At 49.8% G+C, this 23,621-nt stretch overlaps 1 protein-coding gene across 5 annotated transcripts in view; it reads left to right on the top strand.

Annotated features, from left to right (window-relative positions):
- Positions 1-23,621, top strand: part of PPP1R36 (protein phosphatase 1 regulatory subunit 36) — a 383,705-nt gene that overhangs the window by 35,130 nt on the left and 324,954 nt on the right. For all 5 annotated transcript variants that reach the window (XM_069638208.1, XM_069638211.1, XM_069638210.1 and 2 more), the window contains 2 exons: positions 23,174-23,313; positions 23,419-23,485. In XM_069638208.1, the coding sequence (XP_069494309.1) occupies positions 23,174-23,313; positions 23,419-23,485 (207 nt within the window). The remainder of the gene's footprint in view (positions 1-23,173; positions 23,314-23,418; positions 23,486-23,621) is intronic.

Here is a 23,621-nt window from a genome sequence, read left to right as displayed (position 1 = left end):
AGTTTCTCAACATGTTTAAGTTTCCGTGGTCTGGGGAACCCTCCCAGCAAGCAGGCCCAAGCTGTATCTATGACAAGCGTGACCCCTTTTGTCGCTAATTTTTGTGCCACTTCACCCCAGAAACCTTCGATTACTGGGCATGACCAAAACATGTGTGTCATGTCAGCGTTTTCCATGTCACACTGCGTTCCGGAACTTGGATATCTTCAGAGGGGTCATGTATGCCCTATGCGTTATGTACAGCTGTATTTGTTTAAGTCTGGCGTTTCTTGACACTTTTTTGTGATATCCCAGGGCGCGTTCCCACATCCCATCTCCCATCGGGGCCCCCACCTCCTCCTTCCAATCAAGTCTCAAATGTGTCAATTCCTTCCCCACCTTGGTCATCACTATCTCATACAATCTAGAAATCTCATGCCCCCTTTCCGATATGTCGTATATTACCCCCACAGTAGCATCTGGTTCCTCTGCTAACACTGTTTCAGGCCACGTTTTCCGAATTCTCTGGACCATCCTATGGTATGTAACATATTGGCCAGTGTGTAATCCCACCTCCTCCCCAAGTTCTTCGAAATCTCTAATGGTCCCCTCTTGCCAGATGTCCCCTAACGTTACCAGTCCCACCGATTCCCAGTAGGTTCTGATAATCACCCTCAGCTGCTTGTCCCCTCCTGCTAATGCGACCAGCGGTACTTGCGGGGAGCACGGGAATGGGTCCTCCAACATCCGACACGCTCAACGCCACATTTTCCACCCCAACATCATCATCTTAGGGCGCTCCTTCATATCTGTTTAAGGCAACCATATAATTTCCCTTAAGTAAAATGGGGTACAAACCCGCCCAAACCTATGTTCAGGGGTCACTTCGTCGGAGAGCCAATTGGCCACATATTGTAATTGACTTGCTATGTAGTAGACCTCAAAATTGGGCAGCCTGATACCTCCCTTTTCATAGAAGTTCTGCAACTTCCATAGCGCTACTCTATTCCGGGTACCATGCCATAGGAAGTCCCTGCACACACTATTCAGTTTAGCGAAGAACTTCTTGGGTATCATATATGGGATATTGTTAAAATAATGTAAAAGCCTAGGTAGGACCACCATCTTAAGCATTGCCCCCCGTCCCATCATAGCTAGGGGCAACTTCTCCCAAAACTTCATGCATTTCTGGATTTTCTCAACGGCTACCACGGTGTTGTGCTTATGTTCCTCTTCTGCGGTGTGATACACATCTATGCTAAGGTGACGGAAAGAACCAATCACCCAGGGTATCTGTAACACCGGCAACCTTTCCTCCGGGGTCCCCTAATAGCTACCTAGGGGGAATATACTGGATTTTTGAGGATTTACCGCTATGCCGTACAACCCTGCGTATTTCTCCATCACTTCAAGGATATATTGAAGATTCTCTTCTGGGTATTTCAAGTATAATAATAAATCATCCGCATATAAGGATATTAGATGCCGCTCCTCCCCAACCTCAATACCTATCATATCGTATTGTTGCCTGCAGTATATTGCTAGGGGCTCCAGGGCTAGGATGTAAAGCATCGGGGACCAGGGGCGCCCCTGCCTGGTACCTCTGCCAAGCTACCATCTCTTGGATATCACCGATCCTGTTCGAACTCTGGCTAACGGCTCACTGTATAGCATTTTCGCCCACCTGATATAACCCGGCCGTACTCCGTAACCTCCCAGGGCTGCCAGCAGCCATGGCCACTTAACAGAGTCAAAAGCTTTAACTGCGTCTAGGGATACAATCGCCATTTCGCCTTCATTTCTATCTGCCCATTCGATCACACGGTGGAGTCTCCTATGATTATGGGTTATGTTCCTGTTTGGGACATAGCCCGTTTGATCCGAGTGGATTAATTTACTAATTACTCTCCGCAATCTGTTTGCCAGGACAGCCATCAGTATCTTGCTGTCCTGGTTCAGCATCGACAAAGGCCTGTAGGAGCTACAGCTATACCCCGGTTTGTTGGGCTTAGGAAGCGGTATTATGATCGCCTCTCTGAGTGACTCCGGCAACCTTCCTATCTCAAACGCTTCGTTAAGCATGTCTAGCAATGGGGGTAGCACTTCTTCTCTATATACTTTGTAAAATTCACTAGGCAACCCGTCTGCTCCTGGGGTCTTACTGGTGGGCAACTGCTTCACAACCTCCCTCAGCTCCTCCAGGGTAATTGGTGCATCAAGCTCTTCTCTCTCCTCATCACTTATCTTAGGTAATCCTATATCTTCTTGTGTTTCGGTTATCTCCTCTTGACTACTCCCCTCCTCGTCACCGTATAGCACCCTATAATAATCCGCAAATTCCCTGTTAACTCCTTCTTGAGTGTCCACTACATCACCATCTTCTCTAACTATTGTCCTAATCGGGGGTCTAGGGGTCTCACTCTTGTACAGCCACGTTAAAAGCCTACCCGTTTTATCTCCCCCGGCGTGCTGTCTTTCTACATACTTTTTATAATTGAGGTTACAGAGCCTTTCCCAATGTTCCGCACATTGCTGTTGTAGTTTAAGTGCTAGCTCAGTGTCCACACTGTCACATTCTAATGTCCTTTCTAGTTCATCTTCAACTCTTTGTAGGTCAGCCAGAACCCCACCTTGCAGGCCCTTTGACTTAGCTATGGCTGCCCCCCGCATCACCACCTTAAAAGCTTCCCATAGTGTACCCGCCGAGTCAGCACTACCAGTATTCGTCTCAAAATAGTTAATGATCTCATCCCTTATGTCCTCACCAAAGACCGGATCTTTGAGTACCTCCGCTCGGAGGCGCCACGTCGGGATCCGTGCCCTCGGGGGGCAGTATTGCCACCCAAGGATCAGGGGCGAGTGATCCGAGAGGACCCTCGCCTTGTATTCTATTTGAGTGCTCTCTGCCACCACATTCGGCGTAGCAAAGACATAGTCCAATCTCGTGTGTAGCTGCTGCGGGGCAGAATAATGCGAATATTGCCTATCATTGGGATGTTTCGTTCTCCATACGTCTACCAAGCCGAAATCATCTAGTAACGCCTGCAATGCTTTGGCCGCTGGGGTGGGCCTATCAATCCTGTTGTCAGACCTATCCACTTTGGTGTTCATTACACAATTGTAATCCCCGCCCCAAATAACCACGCTTCCCACACACATACTAAGGTTAGTGCAAAGAGTCATGAAGTATGCCGCCGTGTTATGGTTAGGGACATACGTATTCACGATGCATACCTCTTTATTCTCCAACAGCCCTCTCAATATAACCATCCTCCCATCAGTTTCTACCATTTCCTGCAGTAGCTGAAACGGGACATGAGGTGCTACCCAGACAAGCACTCCCCTGGCATATGCAGAGTAGGACGAACCCACCACAATCCCTTTCCATTTTTTCCCAATTAGCTCCAGTTTCTCCCGCGTCAAATGCGTCTCCTGCAACAGTGCAACATCTATCTTTTGCCTTTTCAAATACAGCATGACTTTATTCCTCTTCATATAACTGTTAAGTCCCCTGACATTCCACGTCACTATCCTGAGATCTCCCATAGCGCTCTGATATCTTCCTCCCTCATTCCCAACCAAACCCTCCCGGTCATGATATGCAGATACAACTCTTGAACTCTTCCATGTAGGCTCATATTTAAACTTAAACTCCCCAAAACTATGTACAAGCCAAACTTCCCACCTCCCTTGCCTCCCCCAACCCAACCCTTCCCCAACAACGCCCCCCCCCCCCCCAACTGTTGCCTAGCTCCATCCCTGGATCTCAGGCACCCCCACATCTAGCCCCGTCCAGCACAAACTTATGCTCAGGGCTCAGTAGGGTAAAGTCACCCTAATGGCCACTTAACTATTAGTATTTCGGGGGTGAGTTGCCTCCATCCTATTGCTCCTATTCCCAAATGTATTACGCATTGTATTAACTTTATGCTGCTTCCAATTACAATTTACCTACTATATTCCAGTCCATGACGGGCACAGGGCCCGAATGCTATCCAGTGTTCAACTAATCTCGTTTCCCGGTATAATCCGGTACCCCCAATGTCCGTGGCACCAGTTTTTTAGCCGTCCTGTTCCTGCCGGTCATGGTCCACTTCTTTTTCCGGGCAACCCTGTAGATCCAGCCACGTTACCACCTCTTCGGGAGTGTAAAAAAGAGCACTCTGCCCTTATGTAGCACCTTCAGCTTTGCCGGGTACAGGAGCATGTACTTGATGCCTGCTGCTCGCAGCCTCCTCTTGACGGCCATGTAGCTGTATCTCAGTCTCTGCACCAGCATCGTATAGTCCGGGTATGCTGTAATGTTGGCAGATGCTCTCTGTATTGTCCCAACTTTACAGAAATATTCTAGGATCTTCTCCCTATCTCTGTAGTTCAAGATCCTCGCGATGATAGGTCGCGGCGGAGCCCCAGGTCGCGGCTTCCTCATCAAGGCTCGGTGTGCCCGCTCCACCGTGAATCCCTGCGAAAGCTTATCTGCTCTTATTTCTTGTAGGATCATGTTTTCCACGTAGTTTGTAAGGTCTTAACCCTCCTCCCCCTCCGGCAGGCTGACCAATCCGTATATCATTTCTCCTTGCTCTTCCATCAGCTTCTTCCACCCGATTTTCGAGGTTAGCAACCTGCTGTTTGAGCACATGAACTTCCTTTGCGTTAGTTGTGCTGACATCAGTATTGGTCTTTACGGCACTCTCCAGCCAACTCATTCTCTCCGCCAGCCCCCTGACATCTTTTCGTAACAGGGTAAGTTCAGTCCCGACTGCATCAATTTTGCCTTCCAGGGCTGTCCGCAAGTCCGCTATTGCCGCGCCCCACTTGGTGCTCAGCTCCGATATAGCCTCCAGGATTTGGTGCTTATCTCCTTCTGGGGCTTCTTCAGCAGAAGGTGTGGACGCGCTCCGCTCCGATGTTGTGGGGGTCTTCTGTGCTTTTGCGTAGACTTCCATTGTAGGTTGTTTGGTCTTGGCTCTCAAACTTTTCACCGACATGGTGCAACCTTGTCCACGTGTCTGACTCCGGCCTGGTGCCACTTAGTGGTTGTTCGAGTCGTTGGAGTCTCTGTATATCAGCCTACACCAATTGTTACACACAAAATTGTTATTCAGGTGGATTGTAACTTTTCCGCGTCACAATCACCTCTCCACGTCCGTGCCAGTCATCAGCAGGGTTCCGTCATCAGCATCTCCGGTGCTTCTACATGGTCTTTGCACCTATCAAAGGCCGATGGTACATACAAGATGCATATAACCATTTGCTGCGTCCAGACCTTACGAGGCCGCTTCACGGTCCACCAGTGTAATCCTTTGTTCAGGATCAGTCGCCATTTTGTTTCGGGCGTACAGGACTCGTCGCCACTTATTGTGTCCGTATTTGCTCATCCACTCCTCGGTGCGGATTCGGGATGTAATCCCTGCGTGCTCGACGCTTCCATCTTACTGCGGGAACGCTGTCAGTCTTCTTGTCCGTTTCATGTATACATCGTCCCGGTCTAGTGGGAGCACCAAGGCCGTGCCGCCTATCTCATGGCCCAGTGGCCCAACGCTGTGTACATCCTCTCGGGCTATTCTTGGGCTTCTCTCCGGTAGTCGGCCACTCACTGTTTCATCCGCCGCTGCACACCAGCAGTCCAGTCACTGCCCGCCTGGCACCCAATTTCAAGTGCCGCCGGAGGTCCCTTTGTGTTGGCAAGCCGCCATCTTAGTTTCGATTGCGCCGCTTCCGTATCAGGACATAAAGTGGCCTAATTCAATCTGCGTTGTCCACTTTCTCTCGCCGATACGCTCATCTGCTGCCTGAAGTATTCACACAGATCTATTATCAACACGGTAAAATGCCACAGGTAGGGATCAAACAAGACTTCTTGCTCTGTGAATCTATATTTCTATATACAAAAAGACAGTCTCAAGTTTTATTTGGTGTCATTCTGGGTTCTTCCCATAAACATGAAAATTCATTATCACAAAATGTTATTAAAAATTAATCATCAAATTCATAAAATAATCATAAAAATGATCATCATACGTAAAACACATACATCATATTAAAAACCACACTAATAGAATCTCCCTACGTGAGTACTTTGCACTAAATTTCACAGGATCTCAAATGTTTGTAACAAATCACACTCGGATTCCTATGCCTTACTGATTTCAGCCTATCTAATGTTGCTATGTTTCGAAAAACCCGACTTGTACAAGTTTCTGTCCTTAATATACAACCATGTAGGACATTCTTCAGGGGAATGTGTCTTGTGTTGGTATTAAAAATCTTCTTTAAGATGGAGGGAGAAACCTCTCTTTTCCTAGTAGCTTTAGGACCTTTTCTGGCTCCTAGTGCAGATCCCCAATTTCTTACGGGAATTCTTGCAAGTCCTCTTCAACTCTCAGTATGTGAGCCTTCCAATCACTATATGTTTGCACCATTGCCGGGAAGCGTGCCTTCGATGCCAGCACCATCATCCAATCCCGTTCAGATAACCCTTCCTGGGGCAGTTCCCTTGGCCCCGCCCAAACGATTTACGGGGGATCCCAAGAGGTTTGCAACGTTCATGAACCAGTGCCGCCTGCACTTCCTTTGTAGACCAGGGGCCTTTCCGAATGACTAATCACGGGTCGCTTTTATGAGCCTGGGAGAGAAACTGGTGATGGGGGCCCTTGCGGTAGGGGGGAGGCGAGTGGTCCTGGGAGAGGGATGGGAGCTATGGATGCGTCATGGGGGACCTTAGGATACTAACGTGGAACGTTAGAGGTCTTAACAGCTATCTTAAGCGTAACAAGGTCATGTTGTACCTAAAAAGACAAAGGATAGACATCGCCCTGTTACAGGAGACACATCTGACACGGGATAAGTTGGAACTGGTGGGGAGAAAGTGGAGAGGGACTGTAGTTGGATACACATATTCTGCCTATGCTAGAGGTGTGCTGATTTGGGTTGCACCACATGTCCCGTTTAAGCTACTTGGGGAGGTTGTGGAGGCTGATGGGAGGCTGGTCATGGTAAGGGGGCTTGTGGAAAATAAAGTAGTGTGCGTTATAAATACCTATGCCCCCAACCGTGACACGGCGACATACTTTAGGACACTGACCACTAGACTGGGCGAGGGGATGGGGGGTCCTGTGATTTGGGGAGGGGACTTTAATTGTGTACTAGACCCCAAGGAGGACAGGTCAGACGACAGGGTGGACAGGCCCAGCCCGGCGGCTAGGGTACTGCAGGCGCTGCTGGTAGACCTTGGCCTGGCAGATGTGTGGAGGACGAGACACCCTGGCGTGAGGCAATATTCACATTACTCGGCCCCGCACCAGTTACACACAAGGCTGGATTACTTTTTCGCCACTCCGGACATTGTCGCGGAGTGTGACCAGATAGACTACAGGGCGAGAGTCCTTTCGGACCACTCGCCCCTGGTCATGCGTTGGCAGCTTTGTCCCCCACGTGCGCGTATTCCAACATGGCGCCTCAGGGCGGAAGCGCTCAGGGATCCAGTCTTCAGAGAAGAAGTGAGGGAGGAGATTGTTGCTTATTTTGAAACGAACACAGGCAGCGTCAAGTCGGCTGGTACTTTGTGGGAGGCCTTTAAGGTTGTAATGAGGGGGGTTGCCATGGCTAAATCCAAAGGACTAATGGGAGGAGTCCTGGCAGATCTGCGTAGAGCCGAGACTGAGTTGGAGAGAGAGCTGGGGGAGGGGGGGACGGACATGGAGGAGGTCATTAAACTGCAACAGAGGTGCGCAGAACATTGGGACAGGCTTTGTAACCTGAATTACAAGAAGTACATTGAGAGGTTGCATGCCGGGGGAGACAAGACGGGCAGACTTCTTGCTTGGCTGTATAAGAGCGAGACCCCAAGATCCCCGATCCGGTCAGTTATCACTGAAAAGGGAGTGGAGCAGAACACCCAGGAAGGGGTGAATGGAGCATTCGCAGAATATTATCAAGCATTATATGAGGATCGAGAGGGGGGAAGCCGGGAGGATATAGAGGTAGTACTTGAAGACATAGGCCTGCCCAAGATAAGTGACGAAGAGCGAGAGGAGATGGATGCTCCGATCACTCTGGAGGAGCTGCAGGAGATTGTGCGGCAGCTACCCACTTGCAAGGCCCCAGGAGCGGATGGGTTCCCCAGTGAATTTTATAAAGCATATGGGGAGGAGGTGCTCCCGCCCATGCTGGAGATGTTTCATGAAGCGTTCGAGGTGGGGCGGTTGCCGGAATCACTCAGGGAGGCGATTATAGTACCGCTCCCCAAACCCAATAAACCGGGACATGATTGTGGCTCCTACCGACCCCTGTCGATGCTGAACCAGGACAGCAAGATCCTAACAGCTGTCCTGGCGGCCAGAATGCGGAGGGTAATAGGCAAGCTGATCCATCCTGACCAGACGGGCTATGTCCCGAACAGGAATATTACCCACAATCACAGGCGCCTTCACAGGGTGGTGGAAAAGGGGGGCAGTGACGACAGCGAAATGGCAATAGTGGCGCTGGACGCGGTTAAAGCGTTCGACTCCGTCCGATGGCCATGGCTCCTGGCGGCTTTGGGGCGGTTCGGACTGGGACCATGCTACATGAGGTGGGCCGAGCTATTATATAGTGCGCCTCTGGCTAGGGTCCGTACGGGTGCAGTAGTGTCAGACAGATGGCAGTTAGGCAGAGGTACCAGGCAGGGATGTCCTTGGTCCCCAATGTTGTACATACTGGCCCTCGAACCCTTAGCAGTTTACCTCCGGCAGCAGTATGATCCGGTGGGCATAGAGGTGGGAGGAGAGTGTCATCTTATATCCCTGTATGCAGACGATATGCTGTTATACCTGAAACACCCGGAAGAGAACTTGCAGTATATCTTGGAGGTATTGGAGAGGTACGCCTGGTTGTCCGGCATAGCGGTTAACCCTCAGAAATCCGTATTATTCCCACTGGGCAGTTATGTGGGGATACCGGCGGAGAGGTTGCCGGTGCTGCGGATTCCGTGGGCAACGAGCTCCTTCCGGTACTTGGGCATTGACGTGTATCACACGACCGAGGAAGAACACAAGTATAATACTGAACTAGCTGTGGGAAAGATTGAGAGGTGCATGAGGTTCTGGGAAAGATTGCCTTTAGCAATGATGGGTCGCGGAGCTATGCTTAAAATGGTGGTGTTGCCCAGGCTCCTGCATTATTTTAATAACATCCCGCATATGATACCTAGGAAGTTTTTCGCCAGGTTGCATAGCGTGTGTAGGAATTTCCTGTGGCACGGCACGCGCAACAGGGTCGCATTATGGAAATTGCAGAACTCTTACGAGAAAGGTGGCGTGAAGCTGCCGAACTTTGAGGCCTATTATATCGCGGCGCAACTGCAATATGTGGCCAGGTGGCTTTCAGATGAAGAGACCCCCGAACATAGGCTGCTAGGGAAAGACTGTTCCCCCTTCTATCTGCGGGAGGTGATTTGGGTGACTGGCTCATGGATGAGAGAGCGTCCTAAGATGCTGGCCCTTGGCAGGAACATATGGCGGCGTGCCTGTCGGATGATGGGTGACCCCGCGCCGTGTATGCCGCAGTTCCCTCTTATCGCCCTGGCAAAGGAGGACGGGCAGCTGAGAACTATTATCCGGACGTATTGGGAGTCAGTGGGATTGATTACAATGGGCGACATCTGGCAGGAGGGGACCCTGATGGAGTTCGATGAACTGGAGGCAGGGTCGGGACTACACAGGGGTCAATATGTAACATATCACAGGGTGGCCCGGGAGGTCCGGAGCACGTGGCCCGAAACTACTTTGGCCGATGAACCGGATGCCACGCTGGAGACGATGTATGACGCATCAGAGGGCGGACACGAGGTCTCTAGGTTGTACGAGATGTTGATGACAAAGGTTGGGAAGGATTTAGGGTACCTGAGACTGGAGTGGGATGCAGAGGTGGGGGCTCCGATGTCGGATGGGATGTGGGAGCGCGCCCTGGGGTACCATAAAAAGGTATCGAGGAACGCCAGGTTCAAGCAGATACAGCTCTATATTACGCACAGGGCATATATGACCCCCCTCAGAATTTCCAAATTCCTAGGTAGTGGTCGCCAGGCGTGCCCCAAGTGTAACGAAGAGAATGCGGACATGATACATATGTTCTGGGCGTGCCCAGTGATCGCAACTTATTGGGGTGAAGTGGCGCAGAGGCTGGCAGGAAGAGGTATTACACTTAAGGTGGATTCGGCGTGGGCTTGTCTGCTGGGAGGGTATCCCAGGGCGCGTAAGCTTCGACATGTTGATAAACTTAAAGATCTGGCCTATGTGCTTGCCAAACGTAGGATAGCCATGGAGTGGAAGAAGTGTCACAAGCCGCGAGTGGAGGTCTGGTGGCGGGATCTCCAAAAATGGGCGGATGCTGAAACGACAGCGTGGCAAGATGGCAGTATGGCAGGCGATGGGGAAGAAATAGGCTCTCTCATGGCATGGAAGTTGTTGTTAGCTGAACTGTTTTGTGCGGGATCGGCCTCGGCTGGACTTGAGAGCGATGAGGCCCCACTGCACGGAACGGACACTGATGGTGAACACTCTACAGGCTCATAGGGGGGAGGGATGGGGATTGCAGTGCCTTACTTTTTGTTCGTTTGGCTTTGTTGTTTGAAGTGTTTTATTTATGTTTCGTTGTAATGTTGTTTGGTTGAGATAAAATAAAAATACATTTAAAAAAAAAAAAAAAAATCACGGGTCGCTTTTGTGCTATCCTACCAGAGTAGTAGCGCTGCTGACTGGTCTGTACCCTTTGTGGCCCAAGACGATCCTTTGCTGCATGACTTCAGGGGCTTTCAGCAGGAGATGGAAAAGCTGTTCGCCCGTCGTACTCATGGGGAGGTATTGGACAACGAACTTCTGTCCCTACGCCAAGGGAATCAAGACCTATTAACATACATAGCCACGTTCAATAGACTCGTAGTTGAAGCAGAATGGCCAGTGGAGAAGAGAACCACGTTATTTCATCGGGGGTTGCGGGGGGAGCTCAAGGATGTTCTCGCACAAGTAGTGAACCCCCCGAAAGACTGCTCATAATTCATTGACCTTGTTGTTCAACTGGATCATAGGTTGCAGGACCGAAGAGCAGATTGAACCAGACCGGACCCTCACCCTATGTATGTGCGTTCAAAGGACAATATTGCCCGCACTACGGAAGGTTCAGGAGAACCAATGCAAATCGGGGGGGTCAGATCCCCCTTGACTAAAGCGGAAAGGGATAAAAGGAGACAGCAGCAGTTATGTCTGTACTGTGGAAGGTCAGGTCATTTCCTTAAAGAGTGCCCTGTGAAGCCACCGAGGAGGGGCCACGGACAAGGAAGATACCATCAAGGAATCGGAAAACTCCCCAGCCCGGCAAGTGTAGGGGTCCACTTGTCGAGCGAAGAAAGTGAACTACAGACCTCCCATTTTGCACGATCTGTGGTCTTGATCAATCACCAACAACCATCTCGGATGCACGCAGTAAGAGCATACATTGACAGTGGAGCCATTGGGTATTACATGGACCAGGATCTTGCAGCAAAGATGGGGCTTCCGTTACGTCCTAAATCAACCACCGACACTGTTACCACTGTCGACGGCACGGAAATAGCTTCTGGTCCAGTATCCCAATGCACTGCAGCTTTAACCCTTCTGTGCAAGGATGGACACCGAGAATCTATTGCTTTCGACCTCATTAAGGCACCACAGTTCCGGTTGATTTTGGGGAATGCCATGGTTGGTAGCTCACAATCCTTGAATCAATTGGCGAGCAAAAGAATTGGCCTTTCCCGAGACTTGCGCCCACACATGTTATCGCCAAGAGAAACAAACAATAGACACCAGAACCTCCACGCTTGCGACTGTTGCAATCGGCACCCTACCAAGTGAATACCAGGACTTTCAAGATGTCTTTCAGAAAGAACAGGCTAATACCCTGCCACCGCATAGACCATACGATTGCCAAATCGACCTGATACCCGGCGCACAAATCCCTTGTGGGTGAATTTACGCACTCACGGAACCAGAAAACCAGCACCTGAAGGCCTATCTTGACCAATACCTGGCCAACGGGTTCATCCGTCCCTCGAAGTCTCCAGCAACCAGTCCTCTATTCTTCGTACCGAAAAAGGAGGGGGACTTGAGAACGTGCATCGACTATCGCATTGAACCAGATTACCGTAAAAAAAAATGCTACCCCCTGCCACTGATTCCTGAATTGCTTGATTAAGTCAAAGATGCCCAAATCTACACAAAACTAGACCTGAGTGGGGCATATCACCTAGTTCGCGTAAAACAGGGGGACGAATGGAAAACCGCTTTTCGCACCAAATACGGCTTGTACGAATATCAAGTAATGCCCTTTGGCCTTTGCAACGCGCCTGCAGCATTTTAATACTTCATGAACGATGTCCTACGGGAATTGATTGATGTATGTGCTCTAGTGTACATCGACGATATTCTAGTATTTTCTGCATCAAAGCAAGACCACGTTAAACCCGTCCGATCCATATTGGAGAAACTCCGTCAACACCAGCTCTACGCCAAGCTCGAAAAGTGCTCATTCCACGTCTCTGAGGTGGAATTCCTGGGCTTTATTCTCAGCCCGAATGGAATCCGAATGGATGTACACAAGGTAGATGCTATCCTGAACTGGCCATTCCCAAATTCATTCAAGGGGGTTCAAAGTATGCTGGGTTTTACCGCTGGTTCATCCCAGGATTTTCGCAAATCGTGCATCCCATCACGCCATTGCTAAGGAAAAGCAACAAAAAGTTCCAGTGGACAACAGAAGCCGATGAAGCTTTCCAGATACTCAAAGCAAGATTCACATCTGCCCCAATCTTACGCCACCCTCGCCCTGATCTCCCATACCTGGTGGAAACGGATGCCTCAAGCATGGCTATGGGAGCTGTCCTCTCACAAAAGAACCTTGAAATGGGCCAGTTACACCCTGTTGCCTTCTGGTTGTGTAAATTCACACCCCCTGAACTCAATTACGCTATCACAGACAAAGAACTCCTGGCCATTAAGTCAGCCTTTAAGGCATGGCGGCACTACCTCTCGGGCGCCAGACACACAATCACCGTAATAACTGACCACCGGAACCTCCAGTACCTAAAAACGGCAAAGGCCCAATCCTCACGATAACTACGTTGGGCTCTTTTTTTTGCTCAATATGACTACATGATTACATTTCGACCAGGGGTGAAAAACAGGAAGGCCGATGCCCTTTCCCGTATGGGGGTGGAAGAGCAAGGGTATCGGACCCCTGACCCAATAGCAATCATCCAGAGTGACAAGCTCCTAGGAATCACAGCAACCATAACTCAGAAAGAATTACATGAAGAAATTCAAAACCTGATTAGTCCGTAGCAATTACAAGTGTGGAGTGCACAAGGAGACCATTACATGATAAAAGATCAGTTGCCCTACTTCAGGAATCGTTTATTCTTACCAAACCAAGAACTACGAGAACAAGTGATGTCCGGTTATCATGATTCCTTGATCGAGGGCCACCCCGGAATCGCTAAAACCCTAGCCAATGTAAAACGAAATTATTGATGGCCCACGTTGCGTAAAGACATTATCCAATTCATCCCATCTTGTGGAGTGTGTGCTCAAAACAAGTCATCCAAGCAGAAACCGGCTGGGCTATTACAAACATTGGAAATCCCACCAGCACCCTGGCACGCGTTGTCCCTCGATTTTATTACTGACCTACCACCCAGTCAAGGGTTTAACACTATTCTTGTGGTCGTGGACATATTTTCAAAAATGGCACATTTCATTCCTCTTAAGGGGCTCCCAAATGCTTTCACTCTGGCAAAGGTATTTCTTGAAGGCATCGTACGGCTCCATGGGTTTCCTTCAGTTTTGGTCTCAGACCAAGGTACTCAATTCGTATCTAACTTCTGGAGAAAATGCTGCTCTATGGCCCAGATCGACATCCGGCTATCCACCAGTCACCATCCCCAAACGGATGGAGAAACTGAGAGGACAAATCAGACGCTCGAGCAGTATCTGCGTTGCATGTTACACCAAGCTGAAGGAAGCTGTTTCGACCTATTATGGATAGCTGAATATGCTTATAATAATTCCCTACACACCAGCACTGGGCAGACACCCTTTCATACCATGTATGGCAGGCACCCACGTACTTCTGAGTTGGACGTTCCTACAACCCTGGAAATGCCAGCAGTCAAAACCTTGCACATGACTATTTCTCAAACCTTTAAAAGGGCAGCTGAACACCTACTTCAAGCTAAGAATCGCCAAAAGAAGTTTGCTGATCAACACCGAGCAAAGGCCCCCAACTACCAAGTGGGAGACAAAGTCTGGCTGGCGTCTAAACACGTGTCCATTAAAGGAACCCAAACTTTCCGTCCAAGATACCTGGGTCCGTTCACCGCCACCTCCGTGATGAATCCTGTGCCGGTCAGACTAGCTCTGCTGTCAAACATGCAGATTCATCCTGTGTTCCACGTGTCACTCCTTAAACCTGTTCAACCTGGGACCCGGGTAGCAACGCCACCGCAGCCAGTAATAGTCGCCGGGGACCCAGAATTCGAAGTCAAGGACATCCTGGATTCATAGTACGTCAGATCCAAATTATACTACTTAGTAGACTGGAAGGGGTATGGTCCACAAGACAGGACATGGGAGCCTTGTGAGTACATCCATCCACCTCGCTTGCTTAGACGATTTCATCAAAACCATCCAAACAAACCAGGACCAGACAGAAGAGCCACCTTGAGAGGGGCCTCGGGGAGGAGTTCTGTCATGATTCCTGCCCCTCATGTCCCCAGCCCTCCAAGATGTCAGGCTGGAGCCAGGCCACAATCACCTACATGGCCCTCAAGGGCCTCTACATCCCTCCAAAGACCCACTTGGAGTCAGACCTGCCGCTTGTGGCACCAGACTCACTCACTCTCTTAGGATAACATTGGGGATTGGACTTGTAGTGCATTGATGGGGACAAGATGGATGCCCCCACATATTTTGGTTCCCAGAACTGCATGTGCAGTCTAGTCTTTTGGGTGTGGTTCAGCCCAGAGACACCTGGGATACCCAGAGACTATTTAAGCCACACCCAAGCTGAGAAACATGCTTTGTGTTTTCTGCACCTGCAGTGTGACACTCACCGTGTTCGGATCGGTCTCCAGTAGGCCTGCATCTTTCTTCTGCGCTCAGCTCCTGCAAGAATAAGAACACAGTTAGGAGCAGCCTTTCCTTGCGGCACTTCTGCCCATCATTTATCGCTCTTTCCCTTCTGCGGGCATCTTCGGCGGTGTCATTCCCATCCCGGCACGCCGCTTCCTAAGGAAAAGGGAAAAGAACAGAAAAAAGACATTAGTAAGCATTCAGCAAATCTTTGCTTAGTTTTAAAGACTGTATGAGCTTCAAACGCTTACCTGAATCCCAGCCGCTTTTGGGGAACTCTGTCTCCGGAACTTCTCATCGATCTGCAAGAGGGAAAAGACACTCCAGGTTAGCATGGAAACATCTAGAGGCGCCTCATACCGCGCTTACTCACCGCATTTCTTCTTCATAACCGGCATCCACGCTGAAAACGTCGCGGCACCTAAAAGACACAGAAAAAGAACTCTGTTCAATACAAATACGAAAGGTTCGCATGGCTCATCGCGCTCTCACTCACCTTCAGCGCTACTCTTCTCAGCAGCACGTCGCCATCCCCGGACGCCGGCCATCATCTAAGGAAGGAAAGGAACGAAGTTAGAGAACTGTTCAAAAGACTCATTATACTGACCTGTCGGACTCTTGCCAGTGAAGTAACTAGGCAGCAACGAGCCTGCATCAATCAACGCGCCCCTGCGCTGAAAGCAGGACGCAGAGCACACTTTCCAAGAAAACAAGGTGAGCTGTGGAACAAAGGGAAGGGTTGGACCCCGGGAAAGAAGGGGTTCAAGCATACAGAGACAATAGGGAGTTAAACTCTACCAATCCTGTGTTTTCAGGCCCAGTCTCCAGTCGAGTAGACTCCAGGGAAGGGTTCGAGGTCGTAAGAGGTCAGAACAGGCTGAGTGACGTCCCCGTGGATACCAGGTGAGCGTTACAGATTGTTGGATTCTACGAAGCAGTTGAGCTGGCAATCCGGTCAATGAGTTTCGCGAGAAATCGGGTGTTGGAGATCGGCCTGTAATTCTTGGGGTCAGGGGGGTCAAGGGATGCCTTTTTAGAAGTGGTTTGACGTGCACTATTCTAAAGGCTTCTGGAAAGGTGCCAGAGGTGAGGGAGTCCTTTAGTATGGATCTTGCATGTTCACCTGCGCAATTAGAGGAGAATATTTCTTTCAGAAGAGCTGCAGGGCAGGGGTCAAGGGGGGATTCCGGAGGGTTTGCTGCCAGATAGTAGGTCTATGAACTCATCTCTCGAGATGGTTGGAAGGACTCCAAGCTTGGCATAGTGTGTGTCGGGCAGTGGGATCAGGAGGGGTAGATCCAGGACAGGGGGTGAGGTTGGAGAATTTGTTGTTTAGGGTTGCCGTCCTGTCGAGCGCAGTATTGTAGAAATGTAGCGAGAGGGCGCCTCAGAGTTTTTGTGTGTTTGTGTGGGAGTGGTTTGGGCAGATGTGCAGGTAGGATTCACAAATTCGGAGATGATCTTCTGGAGTTCTTTGCTGCTACTGCCACTGTTCAGAATTAGTTTATTGTAATAGGCTTTTTTGGCTTTTCGGATCTTGGATTTGTAGTTACTGTGGTGGAGGGCGAACAAGGATCTGCTAAGATCGGTTTTAGATGCTCGCCGTTTGCGTTCAAGAGTTATTTTGGTTTTTGAATATCTTCAAGTGGGGCATGAACTATTTGGGGACGGTCCATTGTGTAAGGCTGCGGGGCGAGAGGGGGGTGAGAGGAAATAGTGATCCTTTAAACCAGGAGTCAAAGGATTCAATGGTTAAGGGTCTACCACAGGACAGTGTTGCTGGGGGACGGTGCAGCCGGGCTTCGGCTAGGTTAGTGAGTACCTTGACTTTGTTCCAGCATTTGTGATCAAAGGTGGGGGCATGGGGAGCTGTGGGAGGAGGGGCAGGTGTGTGGATAGAGAAAGGTATGGCAGAGTTGTCTGTCCAGATAAGCGGTTTGGGGCTGGATATGGGGACGGGGTCCTAGGAGCTGAAGATCGCATCAAGGGTGTGGCCACCTTAATGAGTTGGCCAGTGGTATGTCGGGAGAGGTTGAGTGCATCAAGACTGTCGCACAGAGGTTGGGTCATGGGGTTGTTGGGCATATCGAACCAGATATTGAAATCTCCCAATAGCGTAAGAGCTTGGTGATTTATCCGAATGGTAGCTATTGAGTCACAGAGATTGTTTGCAAAATGTCTGTCATATCCAGGGGGGTCTGTAGATGAGTCGGAAGCTGTGGGTGTGGTAGCAAGAGTTTTACTAGAAGGGATTCACAGGAAGCGTTGCATGTCTGAGTTGCGACGAGTTAGACGGAGAAACAAGGTTTGTAGAGGATTGCCACTCCGTCACCTCTGGAAGGTCTGTTGTGGGCAATAAGCGAGTAGCCAGGGGGAAGGCCTTGTGCGCAACTGGTGCAAAATCGTCAGAAACCCGGGTTTCGGTGATAAAAATGAGATCAGGATTGTAAGAGGATGGCAGGTCAAATATGCTGTGGCCGTTTCTTGCTACGGACTGAGCAAGAGTCATGCAAGTGACTTCATGAGGGGAGGAGGTTTTCATGACGCTGATCGCTGGGAGTGCTAGGTGGATGTGTGTGCCCGGTTAGATGGGGGTGTGTGATAGGATCAGTCTAGATGCTTGAAATTGACTGATGGTGGGGTAGTGGAGAGTCTGGATGCATGTGCACTTTGAGGGTTGGGTGAGAGTATTAGGTTGATGGGGAGTAGGAAGAGTAGGCGGGCGGTGGTAGGTATGAGTGAGACGTGGTGGGGAGGATCGGGGGTGGGAGGGTGGTGAGTGGAACACTTGTGGTGTGGGGGTTTAGGTGAGTCATTTGAGGTTCGAGTTTGGGGAGCTGAGGGTTTGGGTGTACTGGGTGAGAAGACAAGAGCAAGGGGGTAGAGGTGGAGAGATGGGGCAGGGGAGGGCCTGAAGTTAGGGGTGGGACAGGGAGAGAAGTTGGAGCGATAGAGGAGTGATGAGGTATGGAGCGTCGAGGGAGAGGTCTGGTCATTCATTCCACAGTTTGTGGGTTTTGGTGCCCGAGGAGTGTGAGATAGGGTAGGAGGGTCAGAGGGAGAGGGGGGTTGAAGCTACTGTTTTAGAAAGGGCAAGATGTGCTACTTTCAGAGAAGGGAAACGGTAACGAGGGGGAGGTCTGGGGGCAGGGGATGAGTAAGGGCAGAGGTTGGGGAGAGTGCGGCATGGGAGGTAGGGTGAGAGGGAGAGGAGTTCCTCAGTGGGCTCAAGGATGGCGTGGTAGTGGTGGGCGATTTGTGAAGTTTGGAGCACCAGAGAGCTTCTCTTGCTTGTGAGTTTGATATTGCGCGGGGTGGGTGGATGGGGAGTGTGGGGTTGTTCTCAATAGATGCTCGGGGGAGCATGGATGATTATGTGTATGAGTGGGTTGAGGTGTGAGGGATGATTGTTTGAGGCGGGGGGTGTTTTGCGTGCCAGAGTGCTCCTCTGATCTTAGAGTTAGAAGTGGAAAGAAGGTTGGGTGGTGGGAAAGGGGGGGGGGTCAGAGTGTATTGTTGTTGGTGGGCAAGGGATGTGGGTGGCAACATGATGTGGGATATTTGGGGGGGTTCATGAAGTTAGGTGCTTGAGGGGAGGCTGTTCGGGGGCAAGGGTCGTGTGTGGCGACCTGTTGTGGGATAAATGCGGGGTTCATGAAGTTACATGCTAGAGCGGAGGTTATGCACCGGGGGGCGGTGGATTTTCGGGGGAGGGAGTAGCGGAGAAAGGCCGGGAATGAGGAGGGGTCAGAGAGGTGGTCTTTTTTGATGTGGTATCTCCATCCCAGAGGGGAGGTTAAGAGCAGGACTTAGAGTCTAATACACTTGGATAGAGGGAGAGCCCTAGATATGATGGATGACAGCAGTGAATGCAGTGACTCTGGAACAAATAGCAGCGCCTAGATTTGGACACCTGGATGGAGGGTGGAAGGGCTTAACAAGGGGATAACCGTAAATGCAGTAACCCTAGGTGTAATAGTAGCGCCTAGATTTGGGACACCTGGATAGAGGGAGAAGGCCAAATATGGGGACAACAGTAAATGTAGTAGCAGAAATTGGAATAGCCCCGGATGTAGTGGCAGCGCCTAGATGTGGGATACCTGGATAGAGGGAGAACGGGCCTAACACAGGGGACAGCAGTAAGTGCAGTAAGCCTAGATATATTAGGAGCACCTACATGTGGGAGACCAGGACAGCGGGAGAAAGGTCTAACAGGGGACAATAGTAGATGTAGTAACAGGAAATGCAATAACGCTACATGTAATTGCAGCGCCTAGATTCGAGACCTCTGGATAGAGGGGGAAAGGGCCGAAGACGGGAGGGAACAGTAAATGTAGTAACAGAAATGCAAAGGGCCTAATACGGCGGGGAAAGCAGTAAATACAGTAACCCTAGATGTAATTGGAGCACCTAGATTTGGGACACCTGGATAGAGGGAAAAAGGGCCTAACACGGGGACAATAGTAACTGTAGTAACAGAAATGCTAAGGGCCTAACACGGGGGAGAGAGGGAAGCGGTAAATACAGTAACCCTAGATGTAATTGCAGCGCCTAGATTTGGGACATCTGGATAGAGGGAGAAAGGGCCTAACACGGTGGGGGGGAGGGGACAGTAAATACAGTAACTCTAGCTGCAATAGCAGCGCCTACATTTGGGACACCTGGATGGAGTGAGAAAGGGCCTAACACGGGGAGACAACAGTAAATGCAGTAACCCTAGATGTAAAAGCAGCGTCTATATTTGGGACACCTGGAAAGAGGGAGAAAGGGACTAACACGGGGGGGGGGAGAGTAAATACGGTAACCCTAGATGTAATAGCTGTGCCTAGATTTGGGTTACCTGGATAGAGTGAGAAAGAGCCTAACACTGGGGGACAACAGTAAATGCAGTAACAGAAATGCAAATGGCCTAACACGGGGGTGGGGGAGTAAGCAGTAAATACAATGACCCTAGATGTAATTGCAGCGCCTAGATTTGGGACACCTGGATAGAGGGAGAACGGGCCTGACAGGCGGGCGGGGGGCACCAGTAAGTGTAGTAACAGAAATGTAAAGGGCCCAACATGAGGGGGAAAGCAGTAAATGCAGTTGTAATGAGAGGGCAGGCAGCCAGGAGCGGAACTTAGGAAAACCTTTATTCAGGATACATGGATCAATGGATTAAATAAAAAAAAAAAAATCAAGAATGCTTCTTCTTCTTCTTCTTTCTAAAATAGGGATGAGGCTTCACGACTTTGCAGCTAGTCCTCGTAAGCCCACAGTGTCTCGGGTGCAGCTCTCTCTCTCTCGAAGTCCTACAAGAGAATGGCAAAGAGACACACAGTCCGTCAATTGTGTACACCTTATATAGGGGTTGGGGTCTAGGTAGCCAATCAGTGCGGACTTGTCCTGATCTTCTATAAATTCTCCCATAAGCCCCGCCCCCTTTCTCTTGTGTTGAAGGTTGCCCTCCTGCCTGGCCCGTCAAGCCCAGAACCCCGCAGGAAACCCCTGTCCCGATGTGAGCCGGTACCCCTGTGGTCTCTGAAACGCCACATGAAGGTGAGTGTTGGTGGAGGACCCGAAAATAGGATTCGGCTTCCCTCGTTTCCTATAACGGCCTCAGCCGCACTGTGAGCGGAACCGCGTGATGACAACCCAGCGGTTGCCTGGGAAGGCGTTCGGCCCGCAACCACCTCTGCTGCACTGGGAGCGGAACCGCGTTTTGGTAAACCAGCGGTTTCCCGGGAAGGCGTATGGCCTGCCCATCCCTGGTCCTGTGGGTCAGTTCGCCGGAACACACATTCCCCGGGTAGTCCACACACAGGGAAGCTGTGACAGCCTGAGTACTACCATCCGCGTCTCTTCTGGCGCCGTCTTCTGGGGTCTCGTGACTGTCAGTTGCCGGGTTACATTCGCCCGTATGCTCCTGACCTCGCTGTTCCAGTCCCGAAAGTTTGGTCATGATGTGTTCTCTGTCAGGTGGTTTTCCCTCCGTCTGGTGGTCTGCACTAGGTGTCGGTTCATTACCTTCTCGCCTTTTCCCTTCCATGCCTTTCATAACCTTCCCTTCCATGCCTTTCATAACCTTCCGTTCACAGCAGTAACCCTAGATGTAATAGCAGCACCTAGATTTGGGACACCTGGATAGAGTAAGAAAGGGCCTAACACAGGGGGGAAACGGTAAATGCAGTAACCCTAGATGTAAAATCAGTGCCTAGATTTGGGACACCTGGATAGAGGGAGAAAGGGCCTAACACGGGGGGGAAACAGTAAATGCAGTAACCCTAGATATAAAATCAGTGCCTAGATTTGGGACACCTGGATAGAGTGAGAAAGGACCTAACACAGGGGGGGGAAACAGTAAATGTAGTAACTGAAATGCAAAGGGCCTAACACGGGGGTGGGAGGGTAAGCAGTAAATACCGTAACCCTAGATGTAATCGCAGCGCCTAGATTTTGGACACCTGGATAGAGAGAGAAAGGGCCTAACACGGGGAAAATAGTAAATAGAAAAATACAGTACCCTAGATGTAATCGCAGCACCTAGATTTGGGACACCTGGATAGAGGGACAAAGGGCCTAACATGGGGCGACAACAGTAAATGCAGTGACCTTAAATGTAATTGCAGCGTCTAGATTTGGAACACCTGGATAGAGGGAGAAAGGGCTGAACACCGGGGGAAACAGTAAATAGATAAATACAGTAACCCTAAGTATAGTAGTAGCAGCGCCTACATGTGGGACACTTGGATAGAGGCAGAAAGGGCCTAACACGGGGGGAAACAGTAAATACAGTAATCCTAGATGTAATAGCAGCGCCTAGATTTGGGACACCTAGATAGAGGGAGAAAGAGCCTAACGTGGGCGGACAGCAGTAAATGTAGTAGCAGAAATACAAAGGGCCTGACACGGGGGGGGGACAACAGTAAATACAGTAACCCTATATGTAATCGCAGTGCCTAGATTTGGGTTACCTGGTTAGAGGGAGAAAGGGCCTAAAACGGGGGGAAACAGTAAATACGTTAACCCTACATGCAATAGCAGCGCCTCGTTTTGGGACACCTGGATAGAGGGAGAAAGAGCCCAACACGGGGGAAACAGTAAATGCAGTGACCCTGGATGCAATAGCAGCACCTGGATAGGGGGAGGCAGGAGGAGGGTAAGTCCTGTATAGCGGGAGAGAGGCTAGGTTTCACAATGCAGTATGGGTACAGGGAAACACACCAATGTGACTCAATTCTCTAAGAGTGCGATGGAGGCTAGTCTGTGCAGTACTAGTTTAAAGTGGCTTGAGTAATAGGCATAATCCTGACTAGTTGTGAAGCTGGGTTGTATTAGTAGCCTGGTGTGCTATGGTCAGAGGGTAGGTAGAGTGTTAGGGTTTTCTGGAGTACAGTGATTGCTCTACTCCCCACCCAGGCCACACCTAACTGGATAGTCGCTTTTGGTTGATGGCTGGCCACTGGCTTCCCCTGCTGACACCTGCAGACACAACCTAGTAGATTAGCATCTGAGGCATATCGTATCCCGTTATGCTTTAGACTTTCCATACCGTCCTCCCTCCCTCCCTCTCAAACGGATCTTCCTTCTGTGCATCAAGCTGTCACTCGGTCTTTGGGCTTTATAGTACCCTGCATTTCTTTCTTGGGTTTCGTGGCCCCATCATGATATTTTGAACACCTGGCACCACCACCCCATGTTTGTCTGTGCCACCTGCATGCACTTGGATGGCAGACTCCCTTTCCACATCCTTCAACATTGGGCCTCTTACTAAGTTCTTAATTGTGTTTGTTGCTTACAGCTAAGCCCTGATATTTGCATAGTACCTTGGGGGATAATCTAGGGTACCTTGGGTAATATGTTTTCCCCCCTTTCTGTGAATTCCGAAAGTATTACCCCGCCAATGACTTCTACAGAAGTGTACACATTAAATGTTTAGAATTTTGGTATACTGTTCTATCACTGAAAATGAATCTCCGTTTCAGATGGAAGCAATGCTGGCAACTAAATATTGGCGTAAAATGTAGTATCCAGGAGGAGACTTATTTATTTCATTTTATTTCCGAAAACAGTACAATGAATACTGCAAACAGGTCTACTCCAAACATCTTTAAAAATGTGCTTTTATCGAAATCCCAAGAGCGCTCATTCATTGGAAGAAGACGCATGAGTAGGCCCGTCCACGAACATATAACATTGGAGGATGTGAAAAGTAAGTGCATAGGGAAATTTGCATTAAAGCACACTGGGTTTAGGTTGTGTAAAAATTCGATGTATAGAACATAATTGACACTTCTTTTTTGATTTTCTGTTTCAGATGTTGCTTTAGAATTGTTAGATGAACACGAGCAAAGCCGTCTGCTTTCATTTGCATCGACTCTAAGGTACCCATCATTCAGTTGGAGAGCTGTGTGTTGTTTCAATTGCAGCTTGAGCGTTTAGCCCACCCCAGGTCCTTGTCACATGAAAGCGTGCTAGATCCTGTAACCGACACAGTAACAGAAGGCGGAGACAATTCCC

Source organism: Ambystoma mexicanum, chromosome 14 (assembly GCF_040938575.1).
Source record: "Ambystoma mexicanum isolate Mex_15411 chromosome 14, UKY_AmexF1_1, whole genome shotgun sequence".
Lineage (NCBI taxonomy): Eukaryota > Metazoa > Chordata > Amphibia > Caudata > Ambystomatidae > Ambystoma > Ambystoma mexicanum.
This window is presented reverse-complemented; position numbering and strand designations above follow the sequence as displayed.